Source organism: Erythrolamprus reginae, chromosome 8 (genome assembly GCF_031021105.1).
Source record: "Erythrolamprus reginae isolate rEryReg1 chromosome 8, rEryReg1.hap1, whole genome shotgun sequence".
Classification (NCBI taxonomy): Eukaryota; Metazoa; Chordata; class Lepidosauria; order Squamata; family Dipsadidae; genus Erythrolamprus; species Erythrolamprus reginae.
Window position 1 is genome coordinate 54,504,445 of NC_091957.1, and position 18,748 is coordinate 54,523,192.

The window sequence follows — 18,748 nt, forward strand, 5'->3', positions numbered from 1 at the left end:
TGCAAGGGATTCTATGCCAGGCATTAAGGGCAGATTCCGACGAGTGGCCAGATGCGTGTCTGGAGGGATGCGGGGCAGCAGCGGAGGAATGCATTTGATTTAATTGCAGAGGGGGAAGATCAGAAATTAAAAGAGGACTGATGCGCATTTGGCTCACTGGATGAAAAGAAGGCTGGAAATTTATCAGGGAAATAAAATAATCAGATTGCACAACGTGGTTGGGGAAGATCCAGACAACGGGGGTACCACAGAGGAGGAGAGACCCCGGTTTCGTCTGGTTGGAGTGAGTAATTGCATTTACACGTTGAGTTTCCTCCGTTTAAAATGTAAACCTGTACATTTTATCTGCCTTTTAAATTGTCTCATTCATTCATTCATTCATTCATTTGACATCTATGCCGCCCAATCCCCAAGGATTCAGAGCAGCTCGCAATAATAATATAAATACAAATACAAATAGCTACAGAACAATAAGAAGAAGTTGAATATCTAAAACTATAAAACCCTAAACAAATAATTCCCTCAACACTGTCAGACTTTTTACTAAATCTGCACTTCTATTTCTACTAATTTTTTCTCATCATTCCTATCACCCTTTTCCTCCCACTTAGGATTGTGTGACTAACTTGTTGCTTGTATCCTAAGATTTTTATTAATATTGATTGTTTCCTCATTGCTTATTTGACCCCTATGACAACCATTAAGTGTTGTACCGCATGATTCTTGACAACTCTATATTTTCTTTTATGTACGCGGAGAGCATCTGCTCCAAGACAAATTCCTTGTGTGTCCAATCACACTTGGCCAATAAAGAATTCTGTTCTATTTTGTTCTGTCCTGTCCTCTCCTCTATTTCTAGGGGAAATGTCTGTCTATGTCCTATTCTATTCTATTTTATCCTGTTCTCTATTTGTATTATGTCTATGTCTGTCTATGTCCTATCCTATCCTATCCCACCCTATCCTCTCCTCTCCTCTATTTCTATTATGTCTATGTCTATATCCTATTCTATCCTATCTTCTATTTCTATTATATGTCTATTTCCTATTCTATTCTTTCCTATCCTATCCTCTATTTCTATAGACATAGATGTCCTATCCTATCTATTCTATCCTCTATTTCTATAGACATAGATGTCCTATCCTATCCTATCTATTCTATCCTCTATTTCTATAGACATAGATGTCCTATCCTATCCTATCTATTCTATCCTCTATTTCTATAGACATAGATGTCCTATCCTATCCTATCCCCTATTTCTATAGACATAGATGTCCTATCCTATCCTATCTATTCTATCCTCTATTTCTATAGACATAGATGTCCTATCCTATCTATCCTATCCTCTATTTCTATAGACATAGATGTCCTATCCTATCCTATCTATTCTATCCTCTATTTCTAGTATCTGTCTAATTCTATTCTGTTCTCTATTCTATCCTCTATTCTATTTTATCCTCTATTTTTCTATTATGTCTATGTCGTATGTCGTATTGTATTCTATCCTCTATTTCTATTATGTGTATGTCTATGTCCTATCCTATCCTGTTTCTATTATATGTCTATCTCCTATTCTATTCTATTCTTTCCTGTCCTATCCTCTATTTCTATTATGTCTATGTCATGTCCTATCCTATTCTATCATATCTATTCTATCCTCTATTTCTAGTATGTCTATGTCTAATTCTATTCTGTTCTCTATTCTATCTTCTATTCTATTCTATCCTCTATTTTTCTATTATGTCTATGTCGTATTGTATTCTATCCTCTATTTCTATTATGCCTATATCTAAGTCTACTCTGTTCTCTATTCTATTCTATTCTCTCTATTCTATTTTATCCTTTATTTTTCTATTAGGTCTACATCTATGTCGTATTCCATTCTATTCATTCTTTCTTCATTCCATTCCATTCTATCCTTTATTGGCAATCCAAACTTGCTCGATCAGGGACAACAACAAGAAGAAAACAACCCAAGCGGATGCAAAAGAGGGGCGCTAGAACCCAAGAAAACGGGCGCAGAACTTCCCTCGGCGCCCAATAACACGTTGGGAATGACGGGGAAAAGAAGGCAAGCGGAGCGGCTGGCACTCTTTCCTAAGGGCGGGTTCTAAAGAGCCGTCGGAAAAGGCGGCCGAGCCGACACGCGTTTTGCTGGAGACGCGCTTCCCGCGGTTGCAGCGGAGCCAAAACTCGGCGCGTCTCCAAAGCGCTTTGTGCGCGCTCGCTTTGCAGCCGCCCCGCCGTCTGGGTGGCGCTTGGTAAAAAGCCCTGCCCGCCGCTTCCTCCTCCTCCGGAGCCTGCTTGGCTGGGCGGCGAGAGAAGACCGTCCTTCTCCCCGCGAGGCTCCTTATGGCACCGGCGGGGACCCCTCCAGCGGCTCGGCTCCGGTTCCTGCTGGGCGCCTCCTGGCTCTGGCTGGGTACCTCGCTGGGCGCAGGAGGTGATGCGCTCGCGGATCCTTCCGGGTGGGTGGGCGGTGAGTAAAGCCTGAGCACCCACGGGCGTGGGCGAGACCGCTGACATCTGGGGGAGGGTGTTCAGACGACTGTCCCTCTCTGCGAGCGGGAGTTTGGGTGGGTGGGTGCTGGGTAAATCCTGTGCGCCCCTCCACGGGGGTGGGCGAGACGTGGGGAGGTTCAGACGACCCTCTCTGCAAGCCGGAGTTTGGGTGGGTGGGTGGGTGATACAATCTGGAAGGGGAAGCCTCCAGGGCAAAATTAGGGGAGGGGGCTAGGTGGGCGCGCTTTTAGCACGAACTGGAAAGCATTTATCTAATATTTTTCTCTCTATATATAGATACTTCTATCTGTAACCTCTCTCTCATTTATTTTCTTTCTCTTTATATATAAATATTTCCATTTACCGTCAGGCATGGTTTGTGTGTATGTTTGCTTTTAATAAGGGTTTTTTAGTGATTTTTAAATTGTTAGATTTGTTATACATTGTTTTATTGTTGTTGTGAGCCGCCCCGAGTCTTAGGAGAGGGGCGGCATACAAATCTAATAAATAATAATAATAATAATAATAATAATAATAATAATAATAATTTGCTTAAGCGTTGTTTGTTTGTTTCCTCAAATTTCTATGCCACCCTTCTCCTGGGACTCAAAGCGGCTCACAATAATTAATAATAATAATTTATTAGACTTGTATGCCGCCCCTCTCCGAAGAATCGGGGTGGCTCACAACAACAATGGAACAATACAGATACAAATCTAATAATTAAAACTATAACTAAAACCCATTGCCTTAAAAACAATTAATTACTACACAATCATAACCACACATAACTTTCAATGGTCAGAGGGGGGGGGATACACTAGTTACCCCATGCCTGGTGACATAGAAAAGTCTTAAGGCTCTTGCAGAAGGCGAGGAGGATGAGGGCAGTTCGAATCTCCGGAGGGAGTTGATTCCAGAGGGCCGGGGCCGCCACAGAGAAGGCTCTTCTCCTAGGCCCCGCCAGATGACATTGTCTGGTCGATGGGACCTGGAGAAGGCCAACTGTGGGACCTAAACGGCCGCTGGGATTTAGGTCCCACAGAGTTTTACAAGTATAATAAAAAAGTACAGAATGCAACAACAACAGCAACAGCAACAACAGAGTTGGAAGGGACCTTGGAGGTCTTCTAGTCCAACCCCCTGCTTAGGCAGATTACCCTACACTTCTTCAGATAAATGGTTATGCAACATCTGCTTAAAAACATCCAGTGTTGGGGCATTCGTAACTTCTGGAAGCAAGCTGTTGTTGTTATAAAACTCAACAAACAGCAACTTTGCAAAATGGTTCAGAGTTGAGGAGGTATAAGTGGCAGATCCAAATTCAGTCCATTTGCTTTGTGGTTAAGTGAGCCTTGAACCCAGTTCTTCCTGAATCCAGAAGTACAGCTTAACCTCTGCGGGCGGCTGGTCTCCACCGCAGCTAAATAACTCTTTTTGTCAGCTATTAAAGCCAAATTAATCTTTTCTGTTGTTGTTCCATTTCAGCATTCAAAGCCACTGACCTTCAGAATTTTTTTCCCGGTGGTCTTCCATTAATGCTATATTTTTAATACATGTGTTTATGAAATTCTCTCCCACAAGAGTGCTTAAAAATGTGGGGATGATTCATAATGAGATGATAAAACCACTGTTCATTTAAACCAGGAAATGTACAGAAACTGCTAAAATTTTCCCTGTGTTAAATGCCCTGGCAGTGTCTCTAAAGCAGAATGAAAATCTCAGTAGCCTTCCTTTCCCTCCTTGTTCTTTTACTTTCCTTTCTTCCTTGTTCCTTTCCTTTCCTCTCCCCTTTTCCCTTCCCTTCCTTTATTTTTTCCTTCTCCGTTCCTTCTCTTCCCTTTCTTTTTCCTCCCCCTTTTGCCTTTTCCTTCCTTCCTACTCTATTCTTATTTCTATTCTACTCTATCCTATCCTATCTTATTCTTTCCTTTCCTTTCTTTTCCCCTCCCCTTCCTTTCTTTTTTCCTTCTCCTTTCCTTCTATTCCTTTTCTTTTTACCTTCCCTTTCACTTTTTCCTTCCTTCCTTTCCCTTTCCCTTCCCTTCCCTTCCCTTCGGCAATTAGATGTGATGATTAAAATATCAAAATACAATCCGATTAACTCTGTACATTATCCCATTTGAAGCACATTGTTTATTTTTGCCATTTATAAAACCTGCTAACCGAAGTTCAGTCGGGAAGTAATCTTTGAAAGTATTCAATAGACGGTACTGAAAAGAGAGAGAGAAAGAGAGAGAGGGAGGGAGGGAGAGAGAAAGAGAGAGAGAGAGAAAGAGAGAGAGAGAGAAAGAGAGGAGAGAGAGAGAGAGAGAAAGAGAGAGAGAGAGAGAGAGAGATAGATAGATAGATAGATAGATAGATAGATAGATAGATAGATAGGGGAGAGAGATAGCAAGCTTAGAATTATTCTACCATGTTCCTTCTTCCCCAACTAGGATGGGCTGATGGTGCTCAGCGGCCTATCCGTGATTTCCATCATCGGGGCTTAAATATTCTCTTCCTGATCGCGGACGACTTGCGCCCTGCCTTGGGATCTTATGGGGACTCCCTGGTTAGATCACCCAACATTGATCAACTGGCTTCCAGAAGTGTGGTGTTCCAGAATGCTTTTGCCCAGGTAATTGACGTCATCTTCATTATTTAATTTTTGTGGGAGAGGGAACCTTGGTTAGCCTTGCTGTCTGGAGCAAGGTTTGGGTCTCCAACCTTGGCAACTTTAAGACTTGTGGACTTTGATTCCCAGCATTCCCCAGTCCAAATATGCTGGCTGGGGAATTCTGAGAGTTGAAGTCCATGTATTTTAAATTTCCCAATGTTGCAGAGCTGTTTTTCAATCCAGGATTTCCTTCCTTGGACATTCCATCGTTCCTCCGTTTTCTTTTAAGTTTATTGAAGTCCGCTTCCTTAAAATATAGAACAGAGGTCTTCAAACTTGGCAACTTTAAGACTTGCTGGCTGGAGAATTCTGGGAGTTGGAGTCCACCAGACTTAAAGTTGCCAAGTTTCAGGACCCCTGACATAGAGCAATAATCCGACTACCTTTGGTTCTTCCTGCCTGCTGTTAGTTAGGTGGATTCTAGGGTAACATGGTCACATTTTCCCAAGCACCCCAGAACTTCCATTTCCTCAATGTTAGAATAACAGACTTGGAAGGGCACTTGGAGGTCATCTTGTTCAACCCCTGCTTGAGCAGGACACCCTATACCATTCTGAACAGATGGCTGTCCAGTCTCTTCTTGAAAGCCTCCAGTGAAAAGAGTCCCCACAAATTCTGGAGGCAAGCTGTTCCTCCATCTTTTTGATCTAGAAGTTGGCATTTCTGCCACACACAATATATACCTTATTGCTAAACCATATTCTTTCTCCCTCTCTCCCCTTCCCTCCCTCCATCTTTCTCTCACCCTCTTCCACCTTCTCTCCTTCTACCTCTTTTCCTCTTTTCCTCTTACTTCCTCTCTCCCTCCTTCTCTCTCTCTCTCACTCTTTCTCCCTCTCTCCCTCCTTTCTCTCTGTCTCCCTCGTTCTCTCTCTCTTTCTCTCCCTCCTTCCCTCTTTCTCTCTTTCTCTCCCTCTCTCCCTATCTCTCCTTTCCTTTCTTCCTCTTTCTCTCTGCCTCTCCCTCCCTCTCTCCCTTTACCTTCTTCCTTATTTCTCTCTTTTTTCTCTTCCTCTCTCCCTCTTTCTCTCTCTCTTTTCTCTCTTTCCCTTTCTCTCTCTCTGTCCTGTCCCTGTCTATTTCTTTCTTTCTCTCTCTCCCTTTCTCTCTCTCTCTTTCTCTCTCCTGTCCCTGCCTCCTTTCTTTCTCTCTCTCCCTCCTTCCCTCTTTCTCTCTCCTGTCCATGCCTCTTTCTTTCTTTATCTCTCTCCCTCCCTCTTTCTTTCTCTCTCGTGTCCCTGCCTCCTTCTTTCTTTCTCTTTCTACTTCCCTCCCTCTTTCTTTCTCTCTCTTTCTCTCTCCTGTCCCTGCCTCCTTCTTTCTTTCTCTTTCTTCTTCCCTCCCTCTTTCTCTCTCTCTCTTGCTCTCCTCCTTCCTCTTTCTCTCTCTTTCTCTTCCTCTCTCCCTCTTTCTTTCTCTTTCTCCCTCCCTCCCTCTCCGTCTTTCTCTCTCTCTTTTCTGCCCCCAGCAAGCTGTCTGCGCCCCAAGCAGGGTCTCCTTCCTCACAGGCCGCAGACCTGATTCCACCAGGCTGTATGACTTTAATTCGTACTGGCGAACCCACGCAGGAAACTACACCACGTTGCCGCAGTACTTCAAGGAGAATGGCTACCTCACCATATCCGTTGGGAAGGTTTTTCACCCAGGTGAGCTTTCTCACAGCTTCCCAAGGCCTAGGAAAGCGCCCGAGATCCCGATCCAGGGATTTGGGCCCAGCCTCACTTGTGTTTCCGTTTTCTGTTTCTCAGGCGTCTCCTCAAACCACAGCGACGATTCCCCCTACAGTTGGTCTGTTCCGGCTTTCCACCCGTCTTCCGAAAAATACGAAAACACGAAGGTTAGGCGGGCGCTACGGGGTTGTTGACAATGAGGGATACCCCCTTTTTTATATATATATAATTTTTATTGATTTTTAAAGAAATTTTTACAAAAAACAGAAAGCATAAAAGTGAATACCATCACCAAACAGAAAATTAAAAAAAACCTTCACCAAGGAAGATTCAATTCTATATCCTTCATTTACTTCTTTTCTGGGTTACATTATTCATTCTTTATAAAGTGATTTAATTTTATTTGTAGCATTTGCATCGCTTACTGATATTGTTAATATATAATTTTTAACCTTTTCCCACCGCCTCATTGTTTCTGCTAATTTCTCTTCATTGTAGTTGTGTAATCTAATTTCCATAACTGTTGTGTAATCTAATTTCCATAACTGTTGTGTAATCTAATTTCCATAACTGACAATGAGGGATCCCTGATAATACTTAGGACCAGAATTTAGGAACCCAAAATTTCTTTTTTTGGGGGGGGATTTTTAAAAACAATTCTCCACCATACATCAAATAATTACAGGGGGTGGACAAAAAAATGGAAACACCTAGTAGGAATATTTCAGGCTTTAAACGGATGGTTTGTTTTGTGTTTTGTTCTCTATTGGTTCATTTTGTGGGTTTTGAAAATTCAATTTAATTTAATGTATTGGACTTCAATGCCACCCAATCCCGGGGAGACTCAGGGCGGCTTTAAATTTTAAAATGACCATTGCTGTTTGCCTTTAAGGTTTGCAAAGGCAAAGATGGAAAACTTCACGCCAACTTGATCTGCCCCGTGGACGTTGCTGAGATGCCCCAGGCTACTTTGCCAGATATCCAGAGCACCGAGGAGGCCATCGGTTGGTTGAAGACTCTGAAAAGAATCAAGAGGAATTTTTTTCTGGCTGTCGGCTATCATAAGCCCCACATCCCATTCAGATACCCTCGGGTAAGATGTTTTCTCTGCAGGGGAGAAGAGGGGAGATCTTTCCTGGAAGAGTCTTCAAAAGGATTTATCCTAGAAGGATACATCAATAGAAATATATAAACATAGAAACATAGAAATATAGTAAAATAGAAATATAGAAATAATATAGAAATGTAGAAATAATATAGAAATGTAGAAATAATATAGAAATATGGAAATAATATAGAAATATGGAAATAATATAGAAATATAGAAATAATATAGAAATGTAGAAATAATATAGAAATATGGAAATAATATAGAAATATAGAAATAATATAGAAATATGGAAATAATATAGAAATATGGAAATAATATAGAAATATGGAAATAATATAGAAATATAGAAATAATATAGAAATGTAGAAATAATATAGAAATATAGAAATAATATAGAAATGTAGAAATAATATAGAAATATGGAAATAATATAGAAATATAGAAATAATATAGAAATGTAGAAATAATATAGAAATATAGAAATAATATAGAAATGTAGAAATAATATAGAAATATAGAAATAATATAGAAATATGGAAATAATATAGAAATATAGAAATAATATAGAAATAATATAGAAATAATATAGAAATATGGAAATAATAGAAATATAGAAATAATGTGAAAATATAGAAATAATATAGAAATATAAAAATATAGAAATATAGGAATACAGACATATAGAAATAATATAGAATTATAGAAATAAGAATAGAATAGAACAGAATCTAATAAGAATAGAATAGAAATAGAAAATAGAATAGAATAAATAGAACATAACAGAAAAGAATAAATATTTGAATGAAGAACAGAATAGAAAATAGAACCGAGAGAAAATAGAATATAATGGAAACTAGAATAGGAATAGAAATAAAAAAGAACAGAAAATAGAATAGAAAATAGAATAGAAATAGAATAGAATACAACAATACATAACCGAATAATATAGAAATAATATAATATAGAATATAATAATATAGAAATAATATAGAAATAATATAGAAATACAGACATATAGAAATAATATAGAATTATAGAAATAAGAATAGAATAGAATAGAATCTAATAAGAGTAGAATAGAAATAGAAAATAGAATAGAATAAATAGAACATAACAGAAAAGAATAAATATTTGAATGAAGAACAGAATAGAAAATAGAATATAATGGAAAATAGAATAGGAATAGAAATAAAATAGAACAGAAAATAGAATAGAAAATAGAATAGAAATATAATAGAATACAGTACAATGAAACATAACCGAATAAATATTGGAATGAAGAATAGAATAAAATAGAACGGAATAAAATCCAATAAGAATAGAATAGAAATAGAAAATAGAATAGAATAAACAGAAGATCTTTTCTTGGAGAGCACCTAGAAGCCAAGAGGAACATACTGTACATGGCAAGTTTCAAGTTCGTAGGCTTTACGTTTCTGGAGATTTTGTGATGAGTGAGTGGTATATGTATATTTATTAATATTATTTTTATTAATATTGATCGTTTCTTAATATACATATTGTCAAAGTCCAACCTAAGTGATAGAGAGACTCGTTAGAAAGCCAATTCAGATAATCTTCTATAATATCTGGCAGAAGATATATACTTGGTGGGTTAAAAAGAAAAAGATATAAGTTTGCCGTTATATTTCTTTCATAAATTTTGAATTTAATAGAAAAACTTTATTAGATTGTGATTAGTTATAACGTGCAGAATGCAGCTGCGAGAGCAATCATGGGCTTTCCCAAATATGCCCATGTTACACCAACACTCCGCAGTCTGCATTGGTTGCCGATCAATTTATGGTCACAATTCAAAGTGTTGGTTATGACCTATAAAGCCCTTCATGGCATCGGACCAGAATATCTCCGGGACCGCCTTCTGCTGCACGAATCCCAGCGACCGATTAGGTCCCACAGAGTTGGCCTTCTCCGGGTCCCGTCAACTAAACAATGTCGGTTGGCGGGCCCCAGGGGAAGAGCCTTCTCTGTGGCGGCCCCGACTCTCTGGAACCAGCTCCCCCCAGAGATTAGAACTGCCCCTACCCTCCTTGCCTTTCGTAAACCTCTCAAAACCCACCTTTGTCGTCAGGCATGGGGGAACTGAGATATTTCCCCCGGGCCTATATAATTTTTGTATGGTATGTTTGTATGTATGTCTTTTTAATAATGGGGTTTTTAAAATATTTTAAATTGTAAATTATTAGATTTGTCATGAACTGTTTTATTGTGTTGTGTTGTGAGCCGCCCCGAGTCTACGGAGAGGGGCGGCATACAAATCTAATAAATAAATAAATAAAATACATAAATAAATATAATTTCCTTTTCTCTTATCTTCTTTATTTCTACTTGATTTAGTTTACAAATTAAGAGTTTTTATATATATATTTTTATAAACTTTTAGATGTGCTTTTATATAGTGTGTTATAATAGATATTTCTATATATTTCCTACATGGGGTTAAATAGTAATAAGATCTTTCCTCCTTGTATACAATGAAGACTTCTGTTTTAAGAGGAGCAATTGTAGCTCCACTTTTTGTTATATGTCGTGTTTGTCATGCTTGTTTGTTAAAATTAATATAAATATTTTTTTAAAAAAAAAGAAAGCCAATTTAGATAATCTCTTCTCCCTCCAGAAATTTCTCAAATTATACCCATTGGAAAATGTCACCTTGGCTCCTGACCCAGCCGTTCCTAAAAATCTTCCTTCCGTTGCTTACAATCCCTGGATGGACCTACGTCGGAGAGAGGATGTTGCTGCACTAAACCTCAGTTTCCCTTATGGGCCTATTCCAGAACACTTCCAGGTAGAATACATTTGTTTGTTTGTTTAATTAATTCAATTTCTAAGTTGCCCAATTCCCTAAGGATTCTAGGTGGCTCAGAACCCCCCAAAATAAGACGTATTAGGGCAGGGGTAGGCAAAGCTGGCTCTTCTATGACGTCTGGACTTCAACTCCCAGAATTCCTGAGCCAGCATGATTGGCTCAGGAATTCTGGGAGTTGAAGTCCACAAGTCATAGAAGAGCCAACTTTGCCTACCCCTGTATTGGGGCATCTAAAAAGGCAATTTACAAAACTGTTAGCATTCCACACTGGGCTAACCAATGTTAGAATACCAAACTTCACAAACAGAGTACAGTATATATGGCAGTGGAGGTTATTCAGCCCATAACAGACCAATATAGTAAAGGTATAAATGCCATGCTCAAAAAAACTAAGGGAACACTTAAAAAACAGAGTGAATCAAACTTCTGTGAAATCAAACTGTCCACTTAAGGAAGCAACACTGATTGACAGTCAATTTCACATGCTGTTGTGCAAATGGAATAGTTGTGCAAATGAAATACTCAATGAGAACGTGCATGTGTCACCCGAAGCTGCTCACACAGCACGCTAGTGTAGCAGCCACAACTCATTTTCTTTGCAAACTTGTTTTGTAGCGGAAAATTCGCCAGAGTTATTTTGCCTCAGTTTCCTACGTGGACATGCTGGTGGGAAGATTGTTGAGTGCCCTGGATGAGGCAGAGCTTTCTCACAACACCGTGGTTGTTTTCACCGCGGACCATGGTAAGACTTCCTGGCGGCTTGGAGTCAATCGTAAACTTCACAGCTTCGTTTTCTGGAGAAGATCGATGAACGTTGTTCTGTTCCTGGGCTTTCCAATGGCTAAAACCCACTATTTTCAGCTTTAAAGCGCACTTTTTATTTGGAAACACAACATTACAAGCAGAAAGCAGGGTTTTTTTTAAATGTTCAGGGAGTATTTTTTCTCTGCGGTGAAATGATCAGATTAGGTTACAGGAAAGGGACCAACTTACATTCCAACGAGATAAGAAAGGGAATGAAGCATAGAAGATAAAAGCTCATCAATTTTCTAACAGTCGTGCAGTGCCTGGCAAAGAGTTTTTAGCAAGGCAGAAATCAGGTTTTTGGGGGGCATTTTCGAGCACCCCAACTCTAAAACAGCGTCCATGAAGGAACGTTGAAACCCCACCCAGAATTTCCCAAGATCCTTTGTTGGGAGTGGCATCAAACCCCAAGAGTTAAAGTTGCAAGCTTATTTCCTTTTACCATACATGTTTTGTTGTTTTCTCAGTAACCTCCTGTATCTAGCATCTAAGAGTGGGTCCTCCACTGTAATGTCTTCTTCATCCTCTGACTGGGACCACTCCCCCATTGACATATCAGCCCACTCTGGTGGTTCTTCAAGTCCATTCAGGTCTAGTTCCCCCTCACCATTGCAGAGTGGTGCAGTGGCCTAGGGGTTGAGCTCTCGCCTCACAATCAGGAGGATGTAATTTCGATCCTGGGTAGAGGTACTGTAGATATTTCTCTTTCTGGGCACATGGAAAATATATTTGCTGAACAGAACAGCACGTTGGCGATAGGAAGAGCATCCAGCCATTAAAACACTCTGCTAGTTCCATTCAGTTGCCCAGACTCCACCCTGCAAGGGATTACAGGGTCATTAAAATACGATGAAAATATCAACTCTTTCTTCTTCTTCTTCTTCTTCTTCTTCTTCTTCTTCTTCTTCTTCTTCTTCTTCTTCTTCTTCTTTCTCTTCCCCTTCCTCTTCTTCTTCTTTCTCTTCTTCCTCTTCCTCTTCTTCCTCTTCCTCTTCTTCGTCTTCTTCTTCTTCCTCTTCCTCATCCTCTTCTTCTTCTTCCTCTTCCTCTTCTTCTTCGTCTTCCTCTTCTTCGTCGTCTTCTTCTTCCTCTTCTTCCTCTTCTCCTTCTTCTTCCTCTTCTCCTTCTTCTTCTTCCTCTTCCTCTTCTTCTTCCTCTTCCTCTTCCTCCCCTTCCTGTCTCCCTTTCATGGTTCTTGATTTCATTTAGGCTGGTCGCTGGGCGAACATGGCGAGTGGGCGAAATACAGTAACTTTGACGTAGCCACAAGAGTGCCGCTGATGTTCTATGTGCCAGGAGTGACAACTCCAATCTCTGGTCCAGGACACAAGGTTTTCCCATTCATTGATCCTTTCGCTCAAGATTCCCATTTTGGCCTTCCAGGTAAAAACCCAGCACTAGCAGTGCAAAAAATTAAAAGTCCGAACTTTTATTGCTAATCCGATTAGATCTTCCCAGTTAGACATGCTGCTGTTTTTCTTCTTAGAACTTATTTGTCAGTTTTGGAAGCCATATTTTCCTTTTCAGCTTCCTAACTGACGCATATTTTAACCTGGGAAGTTGTGCGTGTGAGAGGGAGATTTTGTTGAAGCTGTGGAAGATGAGCCATAACAATACAGTGGTACTTCTACCTAAGAGCACCTCTACTTACAAACTTTTCTAGATAAGAACCAGGTGTTCAAGATTTTTTTTGGCCTCTTCTCAAGAACCATTTTCCACTTACAAACCTGAGCCTCCGAAACTGTAACCGAAAAAGGCAGGAAGAAGCCTCCATGGGGCCTCTCTAGAAATCTGGGGGGAAACAGGGCCAGAAAAAGTGGGGAGAAGCCTCCGTGGGGCCTCTCTAGGAATCTCCTGGGAGGAAACAGGGCCTCTACCCTCCCTCTGGTTTCCCCAATCGCACACATTATTTGCTTTTACATTGATTCCTATGGGAAAAATTGCTGCTTCTTATAAAGTTTTTGACTTAAGAACCTGGTCACGGAACAAATTAAGTTCGTAAGTAGAGGTACCACTGTATCTTCACTCTGGGAGTCAAGGACACCTACTGGGAATTGTCTCCAGTTGAGCGTGAAGATTGCATTAGACCATGTAATGAACTTGTGAGTGTAGGGCAGGGTTGTGAACTTTCAACTGGTTGGGGAAACCCTGGACGTTTTTCAGATTTGGGTTTTCCCAGATGTGCTAGTATTACATCAATGATAAATTGGAACTTTGAGGAACGTCTAGCCTTGGAGTTTTATTTCGGTGGGAATGTTCGTTTGGAACCCTGACCTATCTGTAACTCCAGGTGTCGTTCTTGGACCTGATTTATTTATTATTTATTTACTATTTAGATTTGTATGCCGCCCCTCTCCGCAGACTCGCAACAAAATAAAACAATTCATGACAAATCTAAACTATAATTTAAAATATTTTAAAAAACCCATTTACTAAGCAAACATACATACAAACATACCATGCATAAATTGTATATGCCCGGGGGAGATGTCTCAGTTCCCCCATGCCTGACGACAAAGGTGGGTTTTAAGGAGCTTACGAAAGGCAAGGAGAGTAGGGGCAGTTCTAATCTCTGGGGGGAGTTTGTTCCAGAGAGTCGGGGCCGCCACAGAGAAGGCTCTTCCCCTGGGGCCCGCCAACCAACATTGTTTAGTTGACGGGACCCGGAGAAGGCCCACTCTGTGGGACCTGATCGGTCGCTGGGATTCGTGCGGCAGAAAGCGGTCTCGGAGATATTCTGGTCCAATGCCATGATGCTCCCTACTCTAATTTTTCTCTTATCCCACTCCAGGAAAATGCAAAGAAATGGTCGAGTTGGTGTCCCTCTTCCCAACGCTTACAGAACTCGCTGGACTGACCCTTCCTCCTGCTTGCCCTCAACCTTCCTTCCATGTCCCTCTTTGTAGTGAAGGGAAGAGCTTGGTTCAGTACTTCCCATTCTCCCATGGAGGGCAGGAGGACCCTGCCTCCAAACGCAGAGAAACCCCAGTTGCCTTCAGCCAGTATCCGCGTCCTGGAGACACCCCTGCACCCAATTCTGATTTGCCGTTGCTTCAAGATATAAGAGTCATGGGCTATTCCATCCGTACAGCCGATTACAGGTGTACTCTCTGGTTCGGGTTTAATCCCAGCAACTTCACGATCGACAGGAAAGACATTCACGGGGGAGAGCTGTATTTTGAAAAAAGCGACCCCTACGAAGATCATAACCGGTACAACGAAATCCTGCATGGATCCCCCATTCCAAAGCTTTGCCATCTAGCCGATCATTTGGGATCGACTTCAATTCAGTGAACTGCTACAAAGCAATCGACCAATTGTATATACAGTAGTACCTCTACCTAAGAACGCCTCTACTTACGAACTTTTCTAGATAAGAACCGGGTGTTCAAGATTTTTTTTGGCCACTTCTCAAGAACCATTTTCCACTTACAAACATGAGCCTCCAAAACTGTAACCGGAAAAGGCAGGGAGAAGCCTCCGTGGGGCCTCTAGGAATCTCCTGGGAGGAAACAGGGTCAGAAAATGCAGAGAGAAACCTCTGTGGGGGCTCTCTAGGAATCTCTTGGGAGAAAACAGGGCTGGAAAAGGCAGGGAGAAGCCTCCGTGGGGCCTCTCTAGGAATCTCATGGGAGCAAATAGGGCCTCCACCCTCCCTGTGGTTTCCCCAATCACACGCATTATTTGCTTTTACATTGGTTCCTATGGGAAAAATTGCTTCTTCTTACAAACTTTTTGACTTAAGAACCTGGTCATGGAACGAATTAAGTTTGTAAGTAGAGGGACCCCTGTACGTTCATGCTTTGTGTTATACACAAAGACACCTCTAAGGATGACCATTTTTGTATCAAAAGGTTTTAAAGGCTGATATAAGAATAAATTTGAATATGTAGATGCTCATTAAAATATATCTGCCATGTCTGTCAAATAGTTTTGGAGAAAACAACTGTCAGGCCGAAGCCAGATTTTGGCCTGCCACGTTATGTTATTTTTGGTGGGGAATGTTTCTTGCTGTGGGAAGTTGGGAGGGGCAGTGGTGTGAGGAGGTAGAGATAGTCATAATAAATTCCTTTTGGAGTTTCAAGGTCATCCTGGCTTTTTTGAAATGATCCTCAGATCATTAGTATTTCTTATACAGTATTATACTAACACGCTTTGATGCTAAGGAGTTAGATGTTCTACTCCTCCTCCCCACCTGAAAAGAACTCTGTTCCAACTGCCAGTTTCCTTATACTAACATGCTCGGATGCTAAGGAGTTACACATTCTACATACATTTTCAAGTTTTAGGTGTCAGTGTAGCAAGCCCAATAATAACTACTCATTAATTTTCAAGCTTTTAACTGTCAGTTGATCAAGCCTGATCACCCAGCTACGAGTAACAACATACAGCCAGTAGAAGTGATGGCGGGGAAGGAAGCGTGGAGAGAGAGAATGCAAAGACATTCTCATTGAATAAATGAGATGGCACTATTGACCTCCTCCTTGATATCAGTTGGAGCAGAAGGCATTTTCCCCAATCAGCAAAATTTACTACCTGTCTAGCAACTCAGGAATAGCCAGACCTGGAGATTCCCGCAGTTAAACATGAGTCAAAACAGCCCCGTCAACAAAACACCTTTATTTAGTCAATAAAGTGAGATCAGCTTGAATTAACTTCTTTTTTTCTTTTCTTCCCTCCACACAAAAGACGTGAAGCGTCTTAAAACTATATTCTATATACACTGCTCAAAAATAAAATAAAATAAAGGGAACACTTAAACAACACAATATAACTCCAAATAAAACAAACTTTTGTGAAATCAAACTGTCCACTTAGGAAGCAACACTGATTGACCATCAGTTTCACCTGCTGTTGTGCACATTCAACTTTGTACAGGACAAAGTATTCGATGAGTATATTTCATTCATTCAGATCTAGGAGATGTTATTTGAGTGTTCCCTTTATTTTTTTGAGCAGTATGTATATATTCTCCTCTTTGACTAGAATAATCAATTTAACCATTACTGCTTTACCTTCCTTGCTGTTGAAATAATACATGTTTCTATTTGCACTCAATAATCTTCATAAATGATCACCATGTATATTAACAAAATTCACTCTGTGCTTTCAGAGTCTTTGACCTTAAACCGATTGTTTTTCCCACCATCCTTTTTAAAGCACTAAGCTTTATAAAAATAAAAATGGATAGACTCTATTAAAAATAGATAGATCCATCGTTACAGAGATGGCTAGTCATATACTGTTGTGGTTAGCTCTGGCCCAGCTCCTGCCCCAAGGACTGTGGATGTGGGGGAGACATCCACATGCTGCAGGCCTGTTTTGCCCCCGGTGGAATCTGCTGATGAAGGCTCCTCTGACCAAGAAGACATGAGTGACAGGGAGCAGGAGAGTGTGGCAGACAGCTCAGAAGGAGATCAATTATCTAGCTCCTCTTTGGATTCGGAACAAGAGTTAATGATACAGCCACGCATGCGGAGAGCGATGCATAGGCAACAACAACTGAGAGATTATTATAAAAGAAAATGAAGCCACCTGTGGTTGGGTGGGGCTGTGGTAATTAGTGAGGCTGCTATAAATAGCAGCCTGTGGGTTTGGCCATTGTGGAGGATTATCTGATCGTTGTCTTTCGTGCCTGCCTTGCTGACTTCGACCTTTGTGTGCTGATTTTTTCCCACTTTGAAACTAAACCAGAGCAAAGTGTGTTTCACTTTGTGAAAGAAGAAGGACTGTGAATTGCCTCACAGCTGCAAGCTAAGTATCACAGAACTGATAAGGTACTTGTACCAATTACCAGTTTCTTTGGAGACGAGTGCTCTTTGCTATACAAAAAGAGGGCTTAGTTTAAGTGAATTTTCATTATAAAGAACATTGTTTTGAATTTTCAAACGTGTGTGTCTCTGAAATAGTATCTGTGCATTTTTGGGAGGATTCTACCAGAGAGCTCGACAGAACACATGCTAGTGTGTAAAAGTAAAAAGTTGAGCTTGTAATGTTGTTATCTTGTACAGCAGTGTTTCCCAACCTTGGCAACTTGAAGATATTTGGACTTCAACTCCCAGAATTCCCCAGCCAGTTGAAGTCCAGATATCTTCAAGTTGCCAGGGTTGGGAAACACTGTTGTACAGTACAAAAAAGTTGGGAATCCATGCCTTTTTATTTCTTGCACGTCATATTTCCCTCCCTCCCTCTCTCCTTTTCTTAGTTTCCCATTTTCGTTTCTCTTTGTATTTTATACATGTATAAAACAATAAAAGTTATATATGATTTTTTTTTGTCTTATAACTATTCTTCAGCTTTAAAACTCTTCTGTACAGTCATGTTTTCAACATCCAGGACATTGGCAACTGGAATGTATTTATCACCTTTGCAGTATACCAGTGACACATGATCACCCCTTGGTGACTTTCCCAGGTGACTTTCAACAAACAAAATCCATGGGAAAAGAGAGATTTGCTTAACGACCGTGCAACTCACATAAGTGTTGGTTATGACCTATAAAGCCCTTCATGGCACCGGATCAGGTTATCTCAGGGACCGCCTTCTGCTGCACGAATCCCGTGACCAGTTAGGTCCCACAGAGTGGGTCTTCTCCGGGTCCCGTCAACCAAACAATGTCGCTTGGCGGGACCCGGAGGAAGAGCCTTCTCTGTGGCGGCCCCGACCCTCTGGAACCAACTCCCCCCAGAGATTAGAATTGCCCCCACTCTCCTTGCCTTTTGAAAGCTGCTTAAAACCCACCTCTGCCGCCAGGCATGGGGGGACTGAGATACACTTTCCCCCTAGGCCTTTACAATTTTATGCATGGTATGTTTGTATGTATGACTGGTTTTTATATAATGGGTTTTTAACTGTTTTTTAGTATTGGATTTTGTTGTACTGTTTTACTGCTGTTGTTAGCCGCCCCGAGTCTGCGGAGAGGGGCGGCATACAAATCCAATTAAAAATAAATAAATAAATAAATAAATAATAATAATAATAATAATAATAATAATAATAATAATAATAATACTGCAGTGGTTGGTATAATCATCGTGGCAAAGCAAAAAAAAAAAGTTAAAATTGGACGTGACTTACTCAACAATCATCTTAACAACAGAAATTGACTGGGAATGACTGGGGAATTCTGGGAGTTAAGGTTGCGAGATGCTGGCTAGGGGATTCTGGGAGTT

General features: G+C 40.6%; 1 protein-coding gene across 3 annotated transcripts; it reads left to right on the plus strand.

The window, feature by feature from the left end:
• Window positions 1-23: 23 nt before the first annotated feature.
• IDS (iduronate 2-sulfatase) lies at window positions 24-17,844 on the plus strand. Of its 3 annotated transcripts, none has more exons than XM_070759953.1 (9): window positions 24-283; window positions 4,941-5,122; window positions 6,630-6,807; window positions 6,910-6,998; window positions 7,724-7,924; window positions 10,581-10,751; window positions 11,388-11,514; window positions 12,786-12,959; window positions 14,368-17,844. In XM_070759953.1, exons 5-9 carry the CDS (start codon window positions 7,787-7,789, stop codon window positions 14,868-14,870), a joined length of 1,113 nt encoding a protein of 370 aa, XP_070616054.1. In that variant the 5' UTR covers window positions 24-283; window positions 4,941-5,122; window positions 6,630-6,807; window positions 6,910-6,998; window positions 7,724-7,786; the 3' UTR covers window positions 14,871-17,844. The 3 variants fall into 3 exon arrangements, with proteins under 3 accessions (XP_070616054.1, XP_070616053.1, XP_070616052.1); XM_070759951.1 differs by lacking the exon at window positions 24-283 and adding an exon at window positions 2,302-2,479; XM_070759952.1 differs by lacking the exons at window positions 24-283; window positions 12,786-12,959 and adding an exon at window positions 2,204-2,479 and having other exon boundaries at window positions 14,368-16,224.
• The last annotated feature ends 904 nt before the right edge of the window (window positions 17,845-18,748 follow it).

What these genes read in the sequence shown, in the direction of transcription:
- IDS (XM_070759951.1), top strand. Translation starts at nt 2,353, where the DNA reads ATGGCACCGGCGGGGACCCCTCCAGCGGCTCGGCTCCGGTTCCTGCTG. An exon ending in TCCAGAATGCTTTTGCCCAG is followed by an intron (nt 5,123 to 6,629) that starts GTAATTGACGTC and finishes TTCTGCCCCCAG; the next exon opens with CAAGCTGTCTGCGCCCCAAG. An exon ending in TGTTTTCACCGCGGACCATG is followed by an intron (nt 11,515 to 12,785) that starts GTAAGACTTCCT and finishes GATTTCATTTAG; the next exon opens with GCTGGTCGCTGGGCGAACAT.